The sequence below is a fragment of the Oncorhynchus clarkii genome, chromosome 27, assembly GCF_045791955.1.
Source record: "Oncorhynchus clarkii lewisi isolate Uvic-CL-2024 chromosome 27, UVic_Ocla_1.0, whole genome shotgun sequence".
Lineage (NCBI taxonomy): Eukaryota > Metazoa > Chordata > Actinopteri > Salmoniformes > Salmonidae > Oncorhynchus > Oncorhynchus clarkii.
In genome coordinates, this window is record NC_092173.1 from 3,132,204 (window position 1) to 3,156,364 (window position 24,161).

General features: G+C 46.6%; 1 protein-coding gene across 1 annotated transcript in view; it reads right to left on the reverse strand.

Annotated features, from left to right (window-relative positions):
* The window catches only part of LOC139385646 (salt-inducible kinase 2b), a 74,314-nt gene that overhangs the window by 4,956 nt on the left and 45,197 nt on the right, over positions 1-24,161 (reverse strand). The window contains exons 5-12 of the mRNA XM_071130877.1: positions 19,195-19,319; positions 18,286-18,409; positions 9,858-10,072; positions 8,339-8,491; positions 6,786-6,956; positions 3,008-3,239; positions 1,649-1,948; positions 442-608 (exon numbers count right to left, since the gene is read on the reverse strand). Coding sequence (XP_070986978.1) covers positions 442-608; positions 1,649-1,948; positions 3,008-3,239; positions 6,786-6,956; positions 8,339-8,491; positions 9,858-10,072; positions 18,286-18,409; positions 19,195-19,319 — 1,487 coding nt within the window. The remainder of the gene's footprint in view (positions 1-441; positions 609-1,648; positions 1,949-3,007; positions 3,240-6,785; positions 6,957-8,338; positions 8,492-9,857; positions 10,073-18,285; positions 18,410-19,194; positions 19,320-24,161) is intronic.

The window sequence follows — 24,161 nt, forward strand, 5'->3', positions numbered from 1 at the left end:
TAGCGGCCATTCAATTGACTCCTTGTTGTTGCCCGTTTACAAGCGGCAGCTTACTTCCCAGATTTGGCGATTCAGTTTCAGTCAGTCACACAGTTACTTCTAAGATAACTTGATTGCCTTTCTCTCTCACAAGCGCGACACTTTCCCTCTAACCTCACTCTCCCTCTTTTTCTGTCCCTGAGCGAGTGAAGGCCCAGTGGGCACCAGTCATTGCTATGGGCAGCAGTATTACCTCAACAATGGCTGTATTCACTCTGTGCAGCTCCAGGGGCTGACTGACAGTCAACAAGGAGACAATTGGCCTCTTCGTCCGGAAGGATCACTATATAACCAGCCTGGTCTGTGATTCACCGGCTGGCTGGCTAACTAATCACTGGTGAGGTCAGGAGTGGTGCTGCTGGGTGGGATCGCACTCTCGGTCACTGTGGAGCCAGTACTGACCTGCAGCTTGGGGTCCAGCAGGTTCTGCAGGTTTGCATGGGGCCCCAGGGTCCTCATGGAGGATGGGTCCTCCCCAGAGCCCATCTGCTCATACATCTGTTTGTTCAGCTCTAGGATGCCTTTGGTCCGCGCCAGGTTCTGGAGATGCTGCCGGAACGCAACCAGACCTGACAACATAGAGTTGGGATTATAGCATCCAAACTAATTGTTATAACCCGGTTTCCTTGCATCTCCGACTGAAATGACATGGCCATCACTTCTAGCCCTACCTTCACCGCCTGCAGGGAGAGAGTATGTACGTCATGAGTGTGTGTGTGTGGGTGGGTGGGTGGTAACAGTGTGTGTGTAATGGTGATTGTAATAAAAATCCATCTCCGGCTCCTAAAAGGCTGGCTGACTGTTCATGATGGCGTGAACCATGGGACCTGACTCATCCTAATAATACGGCTATATAAAGATTTGAGAAGCTTCTCCACATCTCCTCCTTGCAGCGGCACGCAGAACCCAGCCGCTTCAAACAGCCATTACAAAGAAGTGGGGCTCCGGTGACTCTTAGCTCCTGCTGTGTGTGTGCGCAGACTGAAGAGGCAGCTGGGGGGAGGGGAAACACACACACACACACCTCCTGTATATACATTTTAAGCGCCATTAGTTAAGTTACTTTACAAAGTGCTTTTTCTGCTGCTACGGGATTAAACATTCAAAACAGAGCTATGTGGGCCAAACCTTCAAAGCGCAGTCTGATTCACAAAATGAATCATCAGAGAGAGAAAAGCGAAAGACAGAGTGGGTGGGTGAAAGAGAAGAAAATAATGAGAATGAGAGCCAATTTCAGCTTGAAAATGTGTGCGTGCAGGGGTGTGAATGAGCTGCGGTTCACAGGGGTGTCGTGTCGTCTGTGCAATGATTAGAGACCGAGACCTTGATGATGGCGTCTCTCAGGGGCCTCATGTTCAGGGGTTGAGGGAGGACAAGATGCTCAGATGGAGACCTGAAGTCAATTGTATTTTTCATTTAGCAAATGACACCCTATTCCCTGGTGTATATAGTGCTCTACTTTGGAGCAAAGTCACACCGGGTGTCTTATGAGACGGAGGCCGACGACAGAGAGAAAGATGGAGAAATGTAGAGGGAAAGACGGAGTGAAAGAAACAGGAAGACGGAGAAGGAGATGAGTAAAGATCGAGAGACAACCAGTGGATCTCACCTTGTGTGAGGGAGGTGTCGGAAGCGCGGCGGCCCTCCCTGAAGCTGATGGGCGAGCGATTGTGGGCCTCCCTCCTTTTGGAGCTCAGGCCCTGCATGGTGGGGTTGGGGGGCCGCTGGCTCATGAAGGGGCCCTGGGTCATGTGGGGCCCCGAACTGTGGGTGTTGGCCAGGACCACCTCGCTGAGAGAGGGAGCGTCCTCCAGCATACTCAGGTCACTGTGCAAGGAGCCCATGTCGTAGCCCATGTCGGAGTCCACGCTGCCCAGGGACGGGTTGTGGCCCGTGGTGAACAGTTTACCTGTTGGTTCACAGCAATACAGGGTTCAGGGTTCAGGGTTCATTGACAGTACTACTGGTGTATTGGATATTGCTCTATTTAGGACCACAGGTGTTTCCAGGTAGGCCTGGCACAATTATCATATAAACGTGTAACCGACACTATGGACAATAACCGTGAACAAAAAAGAAACGTTGTTGTCAATCGTTTTTCATACAGTCATGTTATGATAAGAGGGGATTCAACTTTTACATTCAAGTAGATATAGTTTACCCAATAGGAATTTAATTTAATATATATATATATTTTTTACATAAAGTGGGTAAAGTTAGCAATCATTTTACGAGCAGAACGACATGGTTGGGTGGAGACCCTTCATTTCGAAAAGCTCAAAGCTGTCAAAATCTATAGGTAGAGACAAGGGTGTCACTGAAGCTGTCTTGTATTCATTAGGTATGTGATAGCTACATTTTCAAATAATGTATTAAGATGCATTACAAGCTAAACAAATAAATAATAATAATTCTGAATATAACAGTGACCATTTGCATGACAATTAACCGTTACCCCACAGCCCGTTTCCCGGGTGAGGTCGCTGGAGAGATTCCTGAGAGGTATGCTACAAAGCAAGACCAATGACTTAGCCAGTTAACTTCCCAGAATATTCTGAAATAACAATTCATTTTTTTTAAAGATAAGCATGAAATGGGCATGGTCTAATTGCCTCAATAACCAAAACACACTAAGTTGAGCTTTCTTAAATTAACTAGAAAATCAAGTTATTTCAGTTATTAACCTGTTGATCCTGCTTTGTAGTGTACCCCTCTAGCCTCAGCTAGATACAATAAATAAATAAAACCAGTCCATCCACTCATTCATCCATTCATCCACCTATGAATAAATGTGGTGCCTTTAAAATAACAATTTCCACAGGAAGCGCACATTTTCACCATTCACATACGCAATACTTGCTGGCTTAGCAGATCAACAACCCATCGTATGAACACAGGCCTATGTCCCCTATCTAGCCAATGACCTATATGATTCTCTAATGTCCCAAAGCCTTGGTTCAGTTCTGACCTTGGTTGATGACGGGGCCCAGCTGGTTAGTGACCTCGGACAGGGTGTGTCGGCGCTGGCCGAAGCGGGCCGTCTGGAAGGCGGAGAAGAGGTGGGCGGGGTCGTCCTCGGCGTCGGGCTCCTCCGTCTCTATGCCCTCGTCGATGGACGTCTCCATCATGTTACTGGGTGACGACGCGCTGGACTTGCGCAGCACTGTGGGGGGCAGGGGGTCCAGCATGCAGCCATTCACCTAAAGGCAAAGACCGGGAGAGGCACGGTGAGTTGTTTGCTGGAGCAGTCCATTTATGAAATGTATTTCACAGGGACGGTGGATATTAATTCCCTTTCCACATCAATGCTCAAGTGCCAGTTGTTTGCAAAATAGCTCATTTTCATCCCATAGTCATTGGGAACTCGCTATAGAGTTCAAACTGGGTTACCAACACAGACTCTCAGGGCATTCTCTCTGGGGAGCTAACGTGAGTTTCCAGCACCCAGGCAAGGTTACTCATCATGAGAGAGGGTCTCACCTAAACACTTCCATTATTACACTTTGCTCTCCCCATTTATCTTCATGCCTACGGGGCAGCATGAGACTCTATGACGTGAATGGGACCTCCTCGGTCTCTCTCTCTCTCTCTCTCTCACACACACACACACACACACGAGGTAAATGGCTCCTCTATTGGTTAATTCATGACCAGGCAGCTTTCCCCTAATGTACACATCCAGAGGGCCCTCTCCACTTGTGTTTTCTGGAGTGGACAGCTCTGCACCTACAATCCTGCAAGGCTTGGGGACTGGATGAGTAAACCAAATGTGTCTGCCATTTCTTTTTACCCCCCCCCCCCCCGTTGCTCAGACACTGTAAGAGGGGAGAGGGGAGGAAGTCTGGTATGCATGTACAGGAAGTGTGCTTTGGCCGAAAGTGCAGCGAGAGACTCTTCCACAGAGACAGACGCAATCAGGCTCGCTCATCACACACGCCTCTCGCTCAGTGTCTCTCTCGCACACAAATGTCTCCCTCTGACACAAATCTCTCACGCACTCGCACGCACACACTCTTGTCTGCCTCTCTGACACACCCCCTCGCTGACACGGATCATCTGGATGAGTTGCCGGGGTAACCAGAACCCCGGGCTCCTCCAGTCAGAGCCGCTTCGTACAATTCCTGAACCCAGTCCCCTGAAGCGTGCTAGGCCAGGAATGCTGCCTGTTACTCAACACACTGGGGACGGAGAGGGGCTGGCTGCACGAACCCAGGCCACACCAGCCTATTACTGCACTAGTGCCTAATGTGCATCCAAAAGGGGCGGCAGGCAGCCTAGTGGTTAGAGCGTTCGACTAGTAACCGAAAATCTGTCGTTCTGCCCCCTGAACAAGGCAATTAACCCACTGTTCCTAGGCCGTCATTGAAAATAACAATTTGTTCTTAACTGACTTAAATAAAGGTGGGGAAAAAAGGCACACTATACCCTTATTAGTGCACTAGTTTGACCAAAAGTAGTGCACTAAAATAGGTAACAGGGTGCCATTTGGGATTCATTCCTAGTCCCTACAGTGCTTAGAGCCAGCAGGGGCTCATAAAGAGTGAGGGAGGGCAGAGGGAACGGCCTCAACAAGCAGCATCCTGGTCATGTGTTCTGCTGGTGCTCCTGCTGCTGGTGCTCCTGCTGCTGGTGCTCCTGCTGCTGGTGCTCCTGCTGCTGGTGCTCCTGCTGCTGGTGCTCCTGCTGCAGAGATCAGGCTAGTTCCTTGTTTTTGAGGGGCCACGCCGTGTTCCCTCACCAAGATAACACTTGAGCGTTATTTTGATTTAATCTCTCGCAAGCCTGCTGGTTACACAGCATTTTTTTTATGAGGGTTAATATATTTTTTTTTAAGTATAGTTCGTAAGTTAAGAAAAAAATTGGTTGTAAAAGTTATAAATAATGGTCAGAATAAAACTGGTATAGGGTCTGTGCGTATAAGGCAGCTGTTCAACACACAGCAGAAAGCAGGGGAATGGTAGATTGCTCAACGTAGAGTGCTGACGTCAGGAGCGAAGTCGAATGCTAAAGCCTGGCCAGGCTGGAAGAAAAGGTCACAGTCTGGCACAGATAAAGACAGACACTTAGCAGAGGAGGAGGAGTAGGGGAGAAAGGGAGAGAGTCTGGATCCAGACGTGCAGGGACAAGAGTACAGCAGATGTCACATGGTCCAACACTAAGTGTGTGTGTGCTTCTAGTGAGTGTGTGTGAGAGAGGGAGAGAGGTCTCTGAATGTGCCCGAACTGTAAAGAACTGGCAGCTGTCACATCAGATGTGTGGCCCCAGCCAGTGACAGACAGACAGAGACAGACAGACAGAGGGGACTGAGTGTAGTGGCTTACGTAAACTAGCGAGGGGCAGCTGGCCGTGCGGTTACTGTTAGACCCAGCCAGCCAGTGCCTAAGCCTTAATGGCTCTGGGGACCTGCTCACAGGGCAAGACCCATCCCTCCATTCCCCCTCTGATAACCAGGCTGTGGCTAGGGCAGGGTGCACAGACAGAGTGCATCTCAAATAGCACCCTGTTCCCTATATAGTGCACTACTTTTGACCATGACCCATAGGAAATCTATGGGACCTGATCAAATGTAGTGCACTATATAGGGAATAGAGTGCCATTTGGGATGCAGAAGAGAGAATGGGGGCCAGCCAAGTAGCATTAGCAGCAGGTCCAGGTCAGGAGGGGTCAGAATAGGACAGGGGATTTGAACGAGGTTAACACACAGACACACCGTCACGGTCCCAGCTTATGTACTCTCCCTGTGGAGCCCCGACCTCAGTGAAATGTGAGTCAGAGCTCTTTCATAACATAACTGTGACGCAGTTACCACCATCCATCACTCAGGCAGCATCCCATATGGTACCATATTCCCTTTATAGTGCACCACTTCTGACCAGGGCCCAGGTCAAAAGTAGTGCACTACTAAATAGGGAGTCGGGTGCCATTTAGGATGCAAACTCGGGTGGAACTAACTAGAAGTTCCCACACAAGGTATAAAAGGGGGTAAGAGGGGACTGGGGCTGGACTGTGTCAGTCCTCAGCTGATTTTGTGTTGTTGTTCTATTGAGTGCCAAACTGGCAACGCTCTGTTCTCTCAATGCCTGGCTGTGGGGCGTTGGGGACAGCCTTGAACAAAGAGCCCCCTGGGGAGGAAAGGAGGGAGAAAGGAGAAGGCAGCATGAGTGGGCTAAACTAAATTAAATACAGACAAGAGTCCCCTCTTGGATAACTCAACTGCAGTGGCCAGTCGGGGTGGCCTGGGGGGGGGAGAGATCGGTCCTCTGTAGCGTCACCACTGTCCAGTTGCAATAAGTGCACCACGGGGTCGTGCTCAGTAGGAGAACCCCTTTTGAAACGTTTTCAAACAGGGGAGGTTCTCCCTGAGTTTGTTCAATATGAACATCAATTTGTGTAATTTGTTTTGCTTAATTTCACTAACTCAACAGTGTTATCCAGCTGGAAAACTGGATAACACTCCATAGTGGGTGCCCACAGGCCAGGGTGCCCACAGGCCAGGGTGCCCACAGGCCAGGGTGTCCACAGGCCAGGGTGTCCACAGGCCAGGGTGCCCACAGGCCAGGGTGCCCACAGGCCAGGGTGCCCACAGGCCAGGGTGCCCACAGGCCAGGGTGTCCACAGGCCAGGGTGTCCACAGGCCAGGGTGTCCACAGGCCAGGGTGCCCACAGGCCAGGGTGCCCACAGGCCAGGGTGCCCACAGGCCAGGGTGGTTCAGAATAGCTCGTAACCTTAGATTACCGTGACTTACTTTAGGAGTGGCCACGTCCTCGACCATGAAGCTGTGCTCAGGCAGAAGAGGCGACTGCGGGAAGTTAAAGGCATCGGCCGAGGCTTGGGGCAGGGCAGGGGAGCGTAGGAGACCCCGCACCCCCTGGGGCAAGAGACCCACCTGGGGGGAGCCACCGCTCTGCTCGCTCGGCTGTAGGGGACATAGATGGAGGGGTACAGAGAGAGCGAGAGAGAATGAGGGAGGAAGATCAGGAGAAAGAGATGAGGATAAAAATTGGAGAGAGAATCAAATAAAGAGAGGAAGAGGGTGAAAAGATTGGATAGAGAGCGAATCAAAAAAAGAGGAAGAGGGTGAAAGGAATGGATAGAGAGCGAATCAAAGAAAGAGGACGAGGGTGAAAGGAATGGATAGAGAGCGAATCAAAGAAAGAGGGTGAAAGGAATGGATAGAGAGCGAATCAAAGACAGAGGGTGAAAGGAATGGATAGAGAGCGAATCAAAGACAGAGGGTGAAAGGAATGGATAGAGAGCGAATCAAAGAAAGAGGGTGAAAGGAATGGAGAGCGAATCAAAGAAAGAGGAAGAGGGTGAAAGGAATGGATAGAGAGTGAATCAAAGAAAGAGGAAGAGGGTGAAAGGAATGGATAGAGAGTGAATCAAAGAAAGAGGGTGAAAGGAATGGATAGAGCAAATCAAAGAAAGAGGGTGAAAGGAATGGATAGAGAGCGAATCAAAGAAAGAGGGTGAAAGGAATGGATAGAGAGCGAATCAAAGAAAGAGGGTGAAAGGAATGGATGGAGAGCGAATCAAAGAAAGAGGAAGAGGGTGAAAGGAATGGATAGAGAGCGAATCAAAGAAAGAGGGTGAAAGGAATGGATAGAGAGCGAATCAAAGAAAGAGGGTGAAAGGAATGGATGGAGAGCGAATCAAAGAAAGAGGAAGAGGGTGAAAGGAATGGATAGAGAGCGAATCAAAGAAAGAGGGTGAAAGGAATGGATATAGAGTGAATCAAAGACAGAGGGTGAAAGGAATGGATAGAGAGAGAATCAAATACAGAGGGTGAAAGGAATGGATAGAGAGTGAATCAAAGAAAGAGGAAGAGGGTGAAAGGAATGGATAGAGTGAATCAAAGAAAGAGGAAGAGGGTGAAAGGAATGGATAGAGAGCAAATCAAAGAAAGAGGGTGAAAGGAATGGATAGAGTGAATCAAAGAAAGAGAGGAAGAGGGTGAAAGGAATGGATAGAGAGCGAATCAAAGAAAGAGAGGAAGAGGGTGAAAGGAATGGATAGAGAGCGAATCAAAGACAGAGAGGAAGAGGGTGAAAGATAACAGAAAGAGAAAAAAAGGAAGAAAGGAAGTTGAATGGATAGAGGGGGGAAAAAAAGATGGCAGCGAAAGGAAGAGAAAAGACACTTCATTAATGAATTAATGAATACATGTTCTTTGAAAAGCCAGGTGTGTGAATGGAAATGTCTTTGATCATTAGGACCACAGACAACCATACTAATGCACCACACAGACAGATCTGCTTTGTGGCGCTGAAAACCGGCGACGAAGATAGCGGGGGTTACCTTGACGACAGTCTGCTCGGCGATGGTGCTGGGCCGGCGCTGGTGTACGTCAAGCCGCTGCTCCACAGGAAAGCTGCAGCGGTGGGACTTGAGACGCTCCACCAGCAGGTAGTAGATAGCAGCAAAGTGGTTGTAACTCTTGTTCTGGAGCGACTGGACACAGGGAGGGACAAACCATGTTAAAGCTGCAATATGTAACTGTTTTGGGAGACCCGACCGACCAAATTCACATAGAAATCTGAGTTATAGATCTGTCACTCATTGAAGCGGTAGATTTGTTCTATGCATCCCGTACTTAAGTTTAGTTTTTACATCTTTTACTTTTTTTGGTAAAAAATATATTTCACAGCGGTTTAGATCAGTGGTTCCCAACCAGAAGTACTTGGCCTATCCACAGGGGGTACTTGAGAAGACTCAGGAGATAATAGGCCTGCTGGTAAAATGCACGAGCGGGGAGTACTTCAGGGGTACACTGGACAGAGCAAAATTCAGTTGGTGGTACAGTAACCAAAAAAAGGTTGGGAACCACTGGTTTAGATGGTACAATGGAGTCTCTACACGACACTTGCTTGTTTTTGTCACAAACTGAAATAAGGCGAACTATTACAATTTCTGCATAGTGCCTCTTTAAAGGGATAGTTCAGTATTTTATAACTTGATGTTAGATTGTTCCTCACCCTGAATGTAATATATGGTTTGGTTTTCTTGAAACAGCCACTACACGTAGGGCAGCAGGTAGCCTAGCCGTTGGGTCAGTAAGCAAAAGGTCGCTAGTTCGAATCCCACTATCCTGGCATTGCAAGAGCCATGTTTTACCAGCTGAGCTAGAGGACCACAGCTGTGCCAACATCAATACTCATAATAGGGTGTGATTAAGAGATACAGCCAATATCCACTCTGGCACACTACTTTGAATCCATGCACAACACCAGTATTTCTACTTGCACATCATCATCTGCTCATCTACCACTCCAGTGTTAATTTGCTAAATTGTAATTACTTCACTACTATGGCCTATTTATTGCCTTACCTCCTCACGCCATTTGCACATACTGTATATAGACTTTCCTTTTCTCTATTGTGTTATTGACTGTACACTTGTTTCTTCCATGTGTAACTGTGTTGTTGTTAGTGTCGCACTGCTTTGCATTATCTTGGCCAGGTCGCACTTGTAAACGAGAACTTGTTCTCAACTAGCTTACCAGGTTAAATAAAATCTAAAATAAATAAAATAACACATTGCTTCATTCTCTTTAGTTTGCTAGTGTAGGGGCCGGTTCCAGACATAAGCGACTAAAAAAGGAACTTAGCCTGGCTCTCAAAACAGTGTTGTTTTGCCGCGAGGTGGGTGCCGTCCAACCAAATCTTGCTTAGGGCCACCAAAAGGCTAAAGCCGGCTCTGCTAGCGTAGATATTGCCTGCGTTCTAAAATGGCACCCCTATTCCCTTTACAGTGCACTGCTTTTGACCAGAGCCCTATATAAGAAACAAGGCGTCATCTCTCTCGGTCATCTTTCACCTCGATTGTCTTGTGTTGGTCGATGCCCAGGCTGTGCATGAGCCGCAGAACCTGCTCGCTGTACTCGCCCACGCCCAGGTCGCTCTCCTGCTGGTACAGCATGGGCCTCTGCACCGGCACGTCCAGTGCCATCCACTTGTGCTCCTTGATCTGGGCTACCGACAGACGCTTGGACGGGTCCAGCACCAGCATCCTCCGGATCAGGTGCTCGCAGTCTGGGAGAGGGAGGACGAGAGGGAGAAGGGGAGAGAAAATATAATAAAAGACAGAGACAGAGAGAGAAAGGGGAAGAAAATGTATGTACAATCCCTGGTACTCAGAACCATTACAGAGAGCCCTCACTTGAGACATTGTCTGATGACAGAGAGGAGAGTGTTCTCTTGTCACGTCTGACTTTACACATTTTCCCCTGACACATCAGACCATACACAACAACACGCAGCCCGGGACAGTGATACTGAGTGTACCATGTACCGAGAGTACAGAGGGAAGAAAACCCCCATTTGAGTGAAGAGAGAGCTCCAGCTGAAACGCTACGTTGGGGGAAACAAAGCGGTTCTATTGAAGCAGGGCAGGCCACAGGGAAGGAGTGAAGGAGCGCCTCCACTACTCACGCTAAGAAAAACAAATTATCTCAGGCAGGAATGCACAGTGGGCTCGTCCCCTCTTCTTTCTCTAGCCCCACCGTTGTCCTCTTTCTATCCCCCTCTCATTCGTACTCTGACTTCTTAACTCCATCCCTCTCCATCTCTCCTTCTCCCTCGTCTCTCATAGAGGAGGATGGAGAGGACTCTTAACCTTCAGTTAGCGGCTAAATGAGCTTGACGTCACTAACCGCAGGGTCTTAATAGGATTACCGCCCACTGGGCTGAGGCTGTGCGTGTGTTTGCATCTGTGTGTTTCTGTGCGCGTGCGCGCCAGTCTGGGTCTCTCCTCTTCTCACCTCTTCAGCCCGAGCAACCTACTCATCCTCATCCTTCGATCTACAGTCTTATTCATGATGACTGCTCTGCTGCCAAATGAGCACTTCTCTGGGAGAGAAAGCCAGTATGAGAGAGAGGGATGAGCGAGAGAAAGAGAAACTATGTAATCCACATTGACCCTCTTCTTTTCTCTTTTGTACATTATGACACTACCATGGAAATATTCAGGGCTGGGACAGTTAGCACTTCCTTTCTCCCCCCCCCACCCCTGCTTTCTTTATCTCTGATTTATGTTACACCCAATAGCCCAGGGCAACTTCAATACTGACTTCAAAGAATGTACAGTACTGGAGGTAAAACAAAGCAGTGTACTAACAGTACAGTGCTGCCCGATTTGTTATAGAGAGCCTCTGTACCGTACTGTGTGTGCGTGCGTGCGTGTAGCAGAGAGTGAGAACACGTAGGGAGGAAATGGAGGAGGAAACGGCACTCTGTTCTTCTCGTCTGAAGCAAAAGGAGGGAACAGGACCGGAGCGGGCCGGGGATCTGCAGGCAGGCAGGCGAGGGGGCTTAAGTAACAAGGACTAAATAAATCAAATCAAATAAAATTTTATTTGTCACATACACATGGTTAGCAGATGTTAATGCGAGTGTAGCGAAATGCTTGTGCTTCTAGTTCCGACAATGCAGTAATAACAAGTAATCTAACTAACAATTCCAAAACTACTGTCTTGTACACAGTGTAAGGGGATAAAGAATATGTACATAAGGATATATGAATGAGTGATGATACAGAGCAGCATAGGCAAGATACAGTAGATGGTATCGAGTACAGTATGTACAAATGAGATGAGTATGTAAACAAAGTGGCATAGTTTAAAGTGGCTAGTGATACATGTATTACATAAGGATACAGTCGATGATATAGAGTACAGTATATACGTATGCATATGAGATGAATAATGTAGGGTAAGTAACATTATATAAGGTAGCATTGTTTAAAGTGGCTAGTGATATATTTACATCATTTCCCATCAATTCCCATTATTAAAGTGGCTGGAGTTGAGTCAGTGTCAGTGTGTTGGCAGCAGCCACTCAGTGTTAGTGGTGGCTGTTTAACAGTCTGATGGCCTTGAGATAGAAGCTGTTTTTCAGTCTCTCGGTCCCAGCTTTGATGCACCTGTACTGACCTCGCCTTCTGGATGATAGCGGGGTGAACAGGCAGTGGCTCGGGTGGTTGATGTCCTTGATGATCTTTATGGCCTTCCTGTGACATCGGGTGGAGTAGGTGTCCTGGAGGGCAGGTAGTTTGCCCCCGGTGATGCGTTGTGCAGACCTCACTACCCTCTGGAGAGCCTTACGGTTGAGGGCGGTGCAGTTGCCATACCAGGCGGTGATACAGCCCGCCAGGATGCTCTCGATTGTGCATCTGTAGAAGTTTGTGAGTGCTTTTGGTGACAAGCCAAATTTCTTCAGCCTCCTGAGGTTGAAGAGGCGCTGCTGCGCCTTCTTCACGATGCTGTCTGTGTGAGTGGACCAATTCAGTTTGTCTGTGATGTGTATGCCGAGGAACTTAAAACTTGCTACCCTCTCCACTACTGTTCCATCGATGTGGATAGGGGGGTGTTCCCTCTGCTGTTTCCTGAAGTCCACAATCATCTCCTTAGTTTTGTTGACGTTGAGTGTGAGGTTATTTTCCTGACACCACACTCCGAAGGCCCTCACCTCCTCCCTGTAGGCCGTCTCGTCGTTGTTGGTAATCAAGCCTACCACTGTTGTGTCGTCCGCAAACTTGATGATTGAGTTGGAGGCGTGCGTGGCCACGCAGTCGTGGGTGAACAGGGAGTACAGGAGAGGGCTCAGAACGCACCCTTGTGGGGCCCCAGTGTTGAGGATCAGCGGGGAGGAGATGTTGTTGCCTACCCTCACCACCTGGGGGCGGCCCGTCAGGAAGTCCAGTACCCAGTTGCACAGGGCGGGGTCGAGACCCAGGGTCTCGAGCTTGATGACGAGCTTGGAGGGTACTATGGTGTTGAATGCCGAGCTGTAGTCGATGAACAGCATTCTCACATAGGTGTTCCTCTTGTCCAGATGGGTTAGGGCAGTGTGCAGTGTGGTTGAGATTGCATCGTCTGTGGACCTATTTGGGCGGTAAGCAAATTGGAGTGGGTCTAGGGTGTCAGGTAGGGTGGAGGTGATATGGTCCTTGACTAGTCTCTCAAAGCACTTCATGATGACGGATGTGAGTGCTACGGGGCGGTAGTCGTTTAGCTCGGTTACCTTAGCTTTCTTGGGAACAGGAACAATGGTGGCCCTCTTGAAGCATGTGGGAACAGCAGACTGGTATAGGGATTGATTGAATATGTCCGTAAACACACCGGCCAGCTGGTCTGCGCATGCTCTGAGGGCGCGGCTGGGGATGCCGTCTGGGCCTGCAGCCTTGCGAGGGTTAACACGTTTAAATGTCTTACTCACCTCGGCTGCAGTGAAGGAGAGACCGCATGTTTTCGTTGCAGGCCGTGTCAGTGGCACTGTATTGTCCTCAAAGCGGGCAAAAAAGTTATTTAGTCTGCCTGGGAGCAAGACATCCTGGTCCGTGACTGGGCTGGATTTCTTCCTGTAGTCCGTGATTGACTGTAGACCCTGCCACATGCTTCTTGTGTCTGAGCCGTTGAATTGAGATTCTACTTTGTCTCTGTACTGGCGCTTAGCTTGTTTGATAGCCTTGCGGAGGGAATAGCTGCACTGTTTGTATTCGGTCATGTTACCAGACACCTTGCCCTGATTAAAAGCAGTGGTTCGCGCTTTCAGTTTCACACGAATGCTGCCATCAATCCACGGTTTCTGGTTAGGGAATGTTTTAATCGTTGCTATGGGAACGACATCTTCAACGCACGTTCTAATGAACTCGCACACCGAATCAGCGTATTCGTCAATGTTGTTATCTGACACAATACGAAACATCTCCCAGTCCACGTGATGGAAGCAGTCTTGGAGTGTGGAGTCAGCTTGGTCGGACCAGCGTTGGACAGACCTCAGCGTGGGAGCCTCTTGTTTTAGTTTCTGTCTGTAGGCAGGGATCAACAAAATGGAGTCGTGGTCAGCTTTTCCGAAAGGGGGGCGGGGCAGGGCCTTATATGCGTCGCGGAAGTTAGAGTAACAATGATCCAAGGTCTTTCCACCCCTGGTTGCGCAATCGATATGCTGATAAAATTTAGGGAGTCTTGTTTTCAGATTAGCCTTGTTAAAATCCCCAGCTACAATGAATGCAGCCTCCGGATAAATCGTTTCCAGTTTGCAGAGAGTTAAATAAAGTTCGTTCAGAGCCATCGATGTGTCTGCTTGGGGGGGGATATATACGGCTGTGATTATAATCGAAGAGAATTCTCTTGGTAGATAATGCGGTCTACATTTGATTGTGAGGAATTCTAAATCAGGTGAACAGAAGGATTTGAGTTCCTGTATGTTTCTTTCATCACACCATGTCACGTTGGCCATGAGGCATACGCCCCCGCCCCTCTTCTTACCAGAAAGATGTTTGTTTCTGTCAGCGCGATGCGTGGAGAAACCCGTTGGCTGCACCGCTTCGGATAGAGTCTCTCCAGTGAGCCATGTTTCAGTGAAGCAAAGGACGTTACAGTCTCTGATGTCCCTCTGGAATGCTACCCTTGCTCGGATTTCATCAACCTTGTTGTCAAGAGACTGGACATTGGCAAGAAGAATGCTAGGGAGTGGTGCACGGTGTGCCCGTCTCCGGAGTCTGACCAGAAGACCGCCTCGTTTCCCTCTCTTTCGGAGTCGTTTATTTGGGTCGCTGCATAGGATCCACAGAACACAGGATCCATCCAGAACACAGGATCCGTGTCGCGAAAAACATATTCTTGGTCGTACTGATGGTGAGTTGACGCTGATCTTATATTCAGTAGTTCTTCTCGACTGTATGTAATGAAACCTAAGATGACCTGGGGTACTAATGTAAGAAATAACACGTAAAAAAACAAAAAACTGCATAGTTTCCTAGGAACGCGAAGCGAGGCGGCCATCTCTGTCGGCGCCGGAAGTCACATAGTTCCCTGAACAAAGCCTGTTGACCCCCACAACAATAATATTAAGGGGTTAGAACTCCAGGGATTAAAAACAAAGGTGTCATTGTACGTGAATGATTCATGTTCTTTTAAATCCACAATTTGGATCCCTCCACAGCATAATAGAGGATCTAGATACTTTTTCTAACCTCTGGTTTAAAATCAAATTATGATTGGTGAACTTTATTACATACACAAAAAAATGCAACTTTTACATTACCGTGTAGTTTACCAATAAAATGGTCTGACAGGGATGTGGCCATACTCGGTATACATATCCCGAAAGAAAGAAATGATCCTACTCCAATACATTTTTATTGAAAGTTAGCAAAAATAGATAAGATCTTGCTACCATGGAAAGGAAAATACCTGTCTATTTGTGGGGGGGGGGGGGGGGGATCACCCTGATTAACTGTAGTCATATCCCAGTTTACCTACAAACAATAGTACGCAAGTATAAACACCACTGGACCACACAGCCATCATACCGTTCTGTCTCCTAGAGAGTAACGTTTTTTTGGTGCGAAAAGTGCAAATCAATCCCGGAACAACAGCAAAGGACCCGGTGAAGATGCTGGAGAAAGCAGGTACAAAAGTATCTATATCCACAGTAAAACAAGTCCTATATCGACATAACCTGAATGGTCGCTCAGCAAGGAAGAAGCCACTGCTCCAAAACCGGCATAAAAAATCCAGACTACGGTTTACTACAAATATATAATTTTCATTAAATCACAAGTGCAATATAGCAAAAACACAGCTTAGCTTGTTAATCCACCTGGCGTGTCACATTTCAATACAGTTTTCGGCGAAAGCATAACAAGCGTTTATGTAAGAACATCTCTCTCAGTAGACAAAATATTACAAACACTAGCAGCCAAGTAGATTGGTCACGAAAGTCAGAAAAGCAATACATTAAATTGCTTACCTTTGATGATCTTCGGATGTTTGCACTCACGAGACTCCCAGTTACACAATAAATGTTCATTTTGTTCCATAAAGATTATTTTTATATCCAAAATACCTCCATTTGTTTGGCGCGTTATGTTCAGAAATCCACAGGCTCGAGCGGTCACGACATCGCAGGTGAAAATTCCAAACAGTATCCGTAATGTCCACAGAAACATGTCAAACGTTTTTTATAATCAATCCTCAGGTTGTTTTTAAAATATATAATCCATAATATATCAACCGGGACTGTCGCTTTTTCAATAGGAGAGAGAGAGACAATGGCTGCCCCACTCTGTTGCGCAAGCAAAACTCTGCGAACACCCAGCTATCCACTGACGCGATGTTATCTTTCTCACTCATTTTTCAAAATAAAAGCCTGAAACTATCTATGTCTAAAGACTATTGACACCTTGAGGAAGCCATAGGAAAGGAATCTGGTTGATATCCCTTTAAAATGGAGGCAAGGCATCCAATGGAACAGAGAGCTTTCAGGAAAAACAGCACTTTCCGGTTTAATTTTCCTCAGGTTTTCACCTGCAATATCAGTTCTGTTATACTCACAGACAATATTTTGACAGTTTTGGAAACTTTAGAGTGTTCTCTATCCTAATGTGACAAGTATATGCACATTCTAGTTTCTGGGCCTGAGAAATAGGCAGTTTCAAATGGGTACAATTTTAGCCTAAAAGGAAAATCCTGCCCCCTACACTCAAGAAGTTAAAGGCACAGTCAACTTTGTGCACGTAAACTTCTGACCCCCCCGGAATTGTGATACAGTGAATTATAAGTGAAATAATCTGTCTGTAAACAATTGTTGGAAAAATGATTTGTGTCATGCACAAAGTAGATGTCCTAACCAACGTGTCAAAACTATAGTTTGTTAAAAGATACACTTCTTGTTAATCCAGCCGCTGTGTCAGATTTAAAAAAGGCTTTATGGCGAAAGCAAACCATGCTATTATCTGAGGATAGCACCCCATCAAACAAAGACAGACAATCATAATTCAACCCGCCAGGAACGACACGAAACTCAGAAATAAAGATATAATTCATGGCTTACCTTTGACGAGCTTCTTCTGTTGGCACTCCAATATGTCCCATAAACATCACAAACGGTCCTTTTTTTCCATTAATTCAGTCGTTATATATCCAAAATGCCCATTTATTTGGCGCGTTTGATCCAGAAAAACACCGGTTCCAACTCGCGCCACATGACTACAAAATATCTCATAAATTACCTGTAATCTTTGTACAAACATTTCAAACAACTTTCCTAATACAACTTTAGGTATTTTTTTACGTAAATATTCAATACAATTTAAGACGGGATAACTGTGTTCAATACCGGAGGAAAACAAAGTGTAGCGTGCCTCTATCAAACAGTACACTTCACTCGACCCGCGTTCTGGACAGCCTTACTTCTTCATTACTCAAAAGAAAAACATCAACCGATTTCTAAAGACTGTTGACATCAAGTGGAAGCGAAAGGAACTGCAAGCAACTGCCTTAGAATTCTAGATTCCCAATGAAAGCCATTGAAAAGAGAGTGACCTCAAAACTTTTTTTTCCTGGATGGTTTGTCCTCAGGGTTTCGCCTGCCAAATAAGTTATGTTATACGCACAAACATCATTCAAACAGTTTTAGAAACTTCCGAGTGTTTTCTATCCAAATCGACTAATATATGCATAATCTAGCTTCTGGGCCTGAGTAGCAGGCAGATTATTTTGTGCAGGCTTTTCATCCGGACGTGAAAATACTGCCCCCTAGCATGAGAGGTTAACAAGACATTTGTGGAGTGGTTGAAAAACAAGCTTTAATGACTCCAACCTAAGTGTATGTAAACCTCCGACTTCAACTGTATATATTTACAAAAATAATATATGGGGGATTGGAAATGATGCAGCCAATTACATTGATGGAAGCTACAATCTGCAAAAGTAAAGCTGATCTACCACCTAAAAAAAATAAAAATAATAATAATACAAAAAATATATATATATATCGTATCATAATGTCGCTGGCAATTCCCTGCCCTAGTAGTAGATGGGTTCCATTTTGGACAGGTGTTTCGAACAGGTATTTATGCAATGCAGTTGAGCCTCATGTCAAAAGTGGTCAATGTATTCCTTACAAGAGCTCCAAGCAGCCAGTTAAAGGGGTATCCGGGATTGGTATATACATTTTTGGGGACTATTAAATTAACTATGTCGCCATTGATTCGAGGAGATTAAAATTCTACAGCCCCATCCCTCAGCAGTTTACCAAAACAAGCGGTGGAGTGACCATTTTGTTGTTTTTCATATCCCGTATTGCCCCTTTAATGTCCTCTACTGGTATTCACCAGCGAACAAAAACCTTTCCAACCTCAACACAGAGTGCTGTTTGGCTTCGGATGGTGTTTTTCCATAGGAGCATTGGTGTTACTTCAGGCTTTTTTGGGGTGTAAGCACTATGTTATTGAGTCTCACCTTCTGTCATGAAGTAGGGGATGCGGAAGCGACCCTCCAAGACGCGCTGTCGGAGCACGGGCAGGGTGGGGCCATCGAAGGGCAGGGCGCCACACACCAGCACGTACAGCACCACCCCCATACTCTACATTGAGACAGTCAACCACGCAGGCATGCACGCAGACAGACAGACACACACTAGGTCAGGGGCTGCAGTGGAAAAAATCTTTACACTCACATAACTAGATCAATCATGTACAAAGGCACCTAGATGTATGCGAGGGCGAGTTCAATATGCCGTAAAACAGGGAGGGCTATAAAAAGAGGTTGGGAAATCTTATGCTCGCACATGATGTTTTCAGGGCAGAGGGTAGGTAGGGCTATTTGGTTTATGGCAAGATGTAATTATCATAAACTTGATCAGCAGACTAGGGTTGTTGATTCACAATCAGATCCCCCAACGCAATCATGTCCAGTATCTTTAAAAAAAAATCTCACCTCTCAGTTGAGCACCTTGGCTGCATCCCAAATGGCAACTTAATCCCTATACAGTGCAATGCTTTTGATAGGGCTCTGGTCAAAGGTAGTGCACTATGTGGGGAGTAGGGTACCATTTGGGACGCAGAACTTTGCCCCAGTTCTCTCTTTGTTTAATCTGATCGGAAGCACATTGGTTGGCCTCACTTTTGCTTCTAATGCCCATGATTAGAGTAGGTCCAGTTTCAAAGACAATGTACAGTCAGTTCGGGGACACTCGGTGTGTAATACCGAGGTACTAGTAGCAGTATTTGTGACTCATCGCAGAGCAGGTGTGTCCCCAAAATGGACAGCCCATTCCTTATATAGTGCACTACTTGGGAACAAGGCCAATAGGGCACTATTGAGGGAATAGGGAGGCCATTTAGGATGCAAACAAGAGCATTGTCTTACCCAGATGTCCAGCTGGGGGCCCTCATACTGTTGTCCCTCGAACACCTCCGGAGCGGCGTAGGGTGGGCTGCCACACCACGTGGCCAGGGGCTCTCCGGGCTGGAAGAAGTTCCCGAAGCCAAAATCTAACAAAGGGGAGAATTACACGGTTAACTTCATTATTACACACCTTCACCTTGAGTTCTTCTGACCATAGATAGTATGGAGGGTTCTGCCTGGGCACATTTGGCTGGCTGAGTAAGTGAGCAACGGGTGGTAAGAGGTGAGGAAAGGATGGAAGGGAATGGCTCGGAACAGAGGGAGATGCAGACAGAACAGTGACTACTCAGGGAGAAAGAGAGTGAGGTAGAGGGAGAAACAGCAAACGGGTCAGAGGATCAGAAGGTGGCTGATTCACTGACTACCTAAAGCACAGGGGTAGCTTTAAAGCTAGCTCCAGATTAGAACAAACAAATGTGTGTGTGCATACGGTCAAAATATAGTGTGCACTACTCTGGTCAAAAGTAGTGCACACTATTTAGAGAATAGGGCGCACTGTAGAACAACCTGACCTTTTTTTTTTATTGCCAATGCGATATGTAATGCGCAATATGTAATGCACATATTTGTGTGTTGAGGCCATTGATGGGCTAGCTGGGCCTTCATGAGGTAATCTCCCAGGAGACTGACTTGAGCTCATAGAATGACTGTTCTGATTGTTCCAAGGAAGGAAGAGAGAGCGAGAGACAAACTTACATCTTGATCTTAATCATAACTCGAAAAAAAAGTCTGCCTTCCATTAAAATTCAACTTCCAACAACGTGTTGCCAAATCTTTTACCAGTATGAAGCTGCTCGCTTTTACTTTTGCAAATTGCCCCCACTCCCCTTTCATTCTCTATCTGTCTCACTCCCTTGCGTGTCTGTTCCTTATGTTTAAGATTCTATTTGAATACATTTCAGTGTCGTTGCCCTCGAGTATGAGAATGGAGAGACCGTTATCTGTGGAGCCCGATGTTGTTAAAGGACCCTGTTGTATCAACTAACATTTATCAGATGAATAACTATTTTTAGTAGTTGTTTTTAAATCACCATCATCACAGCTATATAAAGCTAAGGGAAGAAGATGCGTTGCGACAAATACAAATATTAATATTCTGGCTTACGTAATGGGGGCAGGTAGCGTTGGACCTCGTGGCACAAAGCAGTGTTCAACAGCTTTTCAAATTGATTTAGTCTCTTCATTGCTCCGGCCAAATGATGCGCTCACCCCTCCCTGAGTGATTGTCGACCCCGTGAGACCCAATGTCCAAGATCAACCCTAAACGCCAATCTATTCCATTTCTAGGGCACTACTTTTGACCAGGGCCCATTGGGAAGCCCATAGGCAGTACTTCAGACTAACATTTGACTAACTCGAACAGGAAGTACCATTGACACGATCAATATGGAAGGGTTCCGATGAAGTGGATGCTAAGCTACAGGACTGTTTCGCTAGTACAGACTGGAATATGTTCCCGTGATTCAAACGATAACATTGAGTAGTTTACCACATCAATCACGGACACTTATAACAAATCCTGCTAAGACCTCCGACGAGCCATCAAAGAGTAAAAATGTCAAAACAGGACTAAGATCAAATCCTGCTATGCCGGCTTTGATGCTTGTTGGATGTGGCAGGAATTGCAACTATTACGGATTACAAAGAGAAACTCAGCAGCGAGCTTTCCAGTGATGTGAGCATACCAGACAAACTGAATTCCTTCTATGTTCACTTTGAGGCAAGCAACACTGAACCATGCATGAGAGCACCAGCTGTTCCCGGACGAGTGTGTGACATTGTTCTCCGTAGCCGATGTGAGCTAAACCATTAAACAGGTTAACATTCACAAGGCTGCAGGGTCAGAAGAATTACCAGGACACATACTCGGAGCATGCGCATGAGCATGTGTCTTCACTGACCTTTTCAACCTCTCCCTGGCCCAGTCTAACACCTACATATTTCAAGCAAACCACCATAGTCCCTGTGCCCAAGAACGTCAAGGTAAGTGCTACGTCAAGGTAGCACTCACATCTGTAGCCATTAGATACTTTGAAAGGTTGGTCACAAGTTACATCAAAACCATCATCGCAGACACCCTGGGCCCACTCCAATTTGCATACCGTCCCACAGACGACACTCTCTATTGCACTCCACACTGCCCTCTCCCACCTGGACAAGAGGAACACCTACATAAGAACGCTGTTCAATGACTACAAATCAAAATCTAATTTTATTGGTCACATACACATGGTTAGCAGATGTCAATGCGAGTGTAGCGAAATGCTTGTGCTTCTAGTTCCGACAGTTCAGTACTGTCTAACAAGTAATCTAATAATCCCCAAAAACTACCTAATACAAACAAATCTAAAGGGATAGAATAAGAATATGCACACAAATATATGGGTGAGTGGCATAGGCAAGATGCAATAGATGGTATAAAATACAGTATATACATATGAGATGAGTAATGTAAGATATGTAAACATTATTAACGTGGCAATGTTTAAAGTGACTAGTGAGCTTATGTAGGCAGCAGCCTCTCTGAGTTAGTGATAGCTGTTAATCAGTCTGATGGCTTTGAGTTAGCTGTTTTTCAGTCTCTCGGTCCCAGCTTTGATGCACCTGTACTGACCTCGCCTTCTGGATGGTAGCGGGGTGAACAGACAGTGGCTCGGGTGGTTGTTGTTCTTGATTCTCTTTTTGGCCTTCCTGTGACATCGGGTGCTGTAGGTGTCCTGGCAGGTAGTTTGCTCCCGGTAATGCGTTGTGCAGACTGCACCACCCTCTGGAGAGCCTTGCGGTTGAGGCCAGTGCAGTTGCCGTACCAGGAGGTGATACATGTAAAAGTTTGTCAGGGATTTAAGTGACAAGCCAAATTTCTTCAGCCTCCTGAGATTGAAGAGGCGCTGTTGCGCCTTCTTCGACACACTGTCTGTGTGGGTGGACCATTTCAGTTTGTCTGTGATGTGTACACAGAGGAACTTAAAACGTTCTACCTTCTCCACTGCTGTCCCTTCGATGTGGATTGGGGGTGCTCCCTCTGCTGTTTCCTGAAGTCTACGATAATCTCCATTGTTTTGTTGAGTGAGAGGTCGTTTTCCTGATACCACACTCCGAGTGCCCTCACAACGCACCCTTGTGGGGCCCCAGTGTTGAGGGTCAGCGAAGTGGAGATGTTGTTTCTTACCTTCACCACCAGGGGGCGGCCCGTCAGAAAGTCCAGGACTCAATTGCACAGGGCAGGGTTGAGACGCAGGGCCTCCAGCTTAATAATGAGCTTGGAGGGCACTATGGTGTTGAATGCTGAGCTGTAGTCAATGAACAGCATTCTTAAATAGGTATTCCTCTTGGGATAGGGCAGTGTGATGGTGATTGCATCGTATGTGGACCTGTTGGTGTGGTATGCAAACTGAAGTGGGTTTAGGGTGGCAGGTAAGGTGGAGGTGATATGATCCTTGACTCTCAAAGCACTTCATGATGACAGAAGTGAGTGCTACAGGGCGGTAGTCATTTAGTTCAGTTATCTTTGCCTTCTTGGGTACAGGAACAATGGTGGCCATCTTGAAGCATGTGGGGACAGCAGACTAGGATAGGGAGCGATTGAATATGTCCGTAAACACACCAGCCAGCTTGTCTGTGCATGCTGAGGACGCAGCTAGGGATGCCGTCTGGGCAAGCAGCCTTGCGAGGGTTAACACGCTTAAATGTCTTACTCACGTCAGCCACGGAAAAGGACCTCTCCTTGACTGTTTGCGGGCCGCGTCGGTGGCACTGTAATTCCTCAAAGCGGGCAAAGAAGGTTAGTTTGTCTGGAAGCAGTACGTCGGTGTCCGTGACGTGGCTGGTTTTCTTTTGTAGTCCGTGATTTCCTGTAGACCCTACCACATACTTCTCGTGTCTAATTGCGACTCCACTTTGTCCCTATACCGACATTTTGCGTGGTTGATTGCCTTACGGATGGAATAACTACACTGTTTTTATTTGGCCATATTCCCAGTCCTCTTTCCATGGTTAAATACGGTGGTTCGCACTTTCAGTTGTTTTGCGCGAATGCCGCCATCCAAAGGTTTTTGGTTATGGTAGGTTTTAATGGTCACAACATCTCCAATGCACTTCCTTATAAACTCACTCGCAGAGCCAGCGTATGTATAGATCAATGTTATTCTCTGAGGCTGCCCGGAAGATTTCCCAGTCCGTGTGATCAAAACAATTTTGAAGCGTGGATTCTGATTGGTCAGACCAGCGTTGAATGGTTCTAGTCACGGGTACATCCTGTTTGAGGACGGTAGGAGCAAGATTGAGTCGTGGTCAGATTTGCCGAAGGGAGGGCTCACTACAGCTCAGCATTCAACACGATAGTGTCCTACAAGCTCATCACTAAGCTCAGGATGCTGGAATTGAACACCTCCCACTGCAACTGGATCCTGGAATTCTTGACAGACCGCCCCCAAGTGGTGAGGGTAGACAACAACACATCCGCCATGTTGACCCTCAACACGGGCCACTCAGGGGTGCGTGCTTAGTCTCCTCCTGTACTCATGAGATTTTAGTCACTTAGCAGACAGTGTTATCCAGAGCAGCTTAGTGCATTCATCTTAAGATGAACACCCCCCGTTTCTCTGTCCTGATAATATTTTAGGGAGCCTGAGCACGCAGGTATGACTGTACCTAGCCTGCTGCTCGGTAATGTAGGAAAGTTTTTTTTTAACATCCATTGCAAATGACAATATATTAAAACTATAATTCCTCACAGAAAGCTATTTAAAAAAATACATTATTATTGAAATGGAACAGTTCCATAAAAATACACATATAAAATAATAACTGGCACACAAAACAGTAGAATAAATTGTAATCTTCCCCAACCTTGAAACTCATGCACCGCCTATGAAGTCTTTATAAAATAATTACCTTCAAGTCCATGGTCGTATTTTGCCTATAGGCGA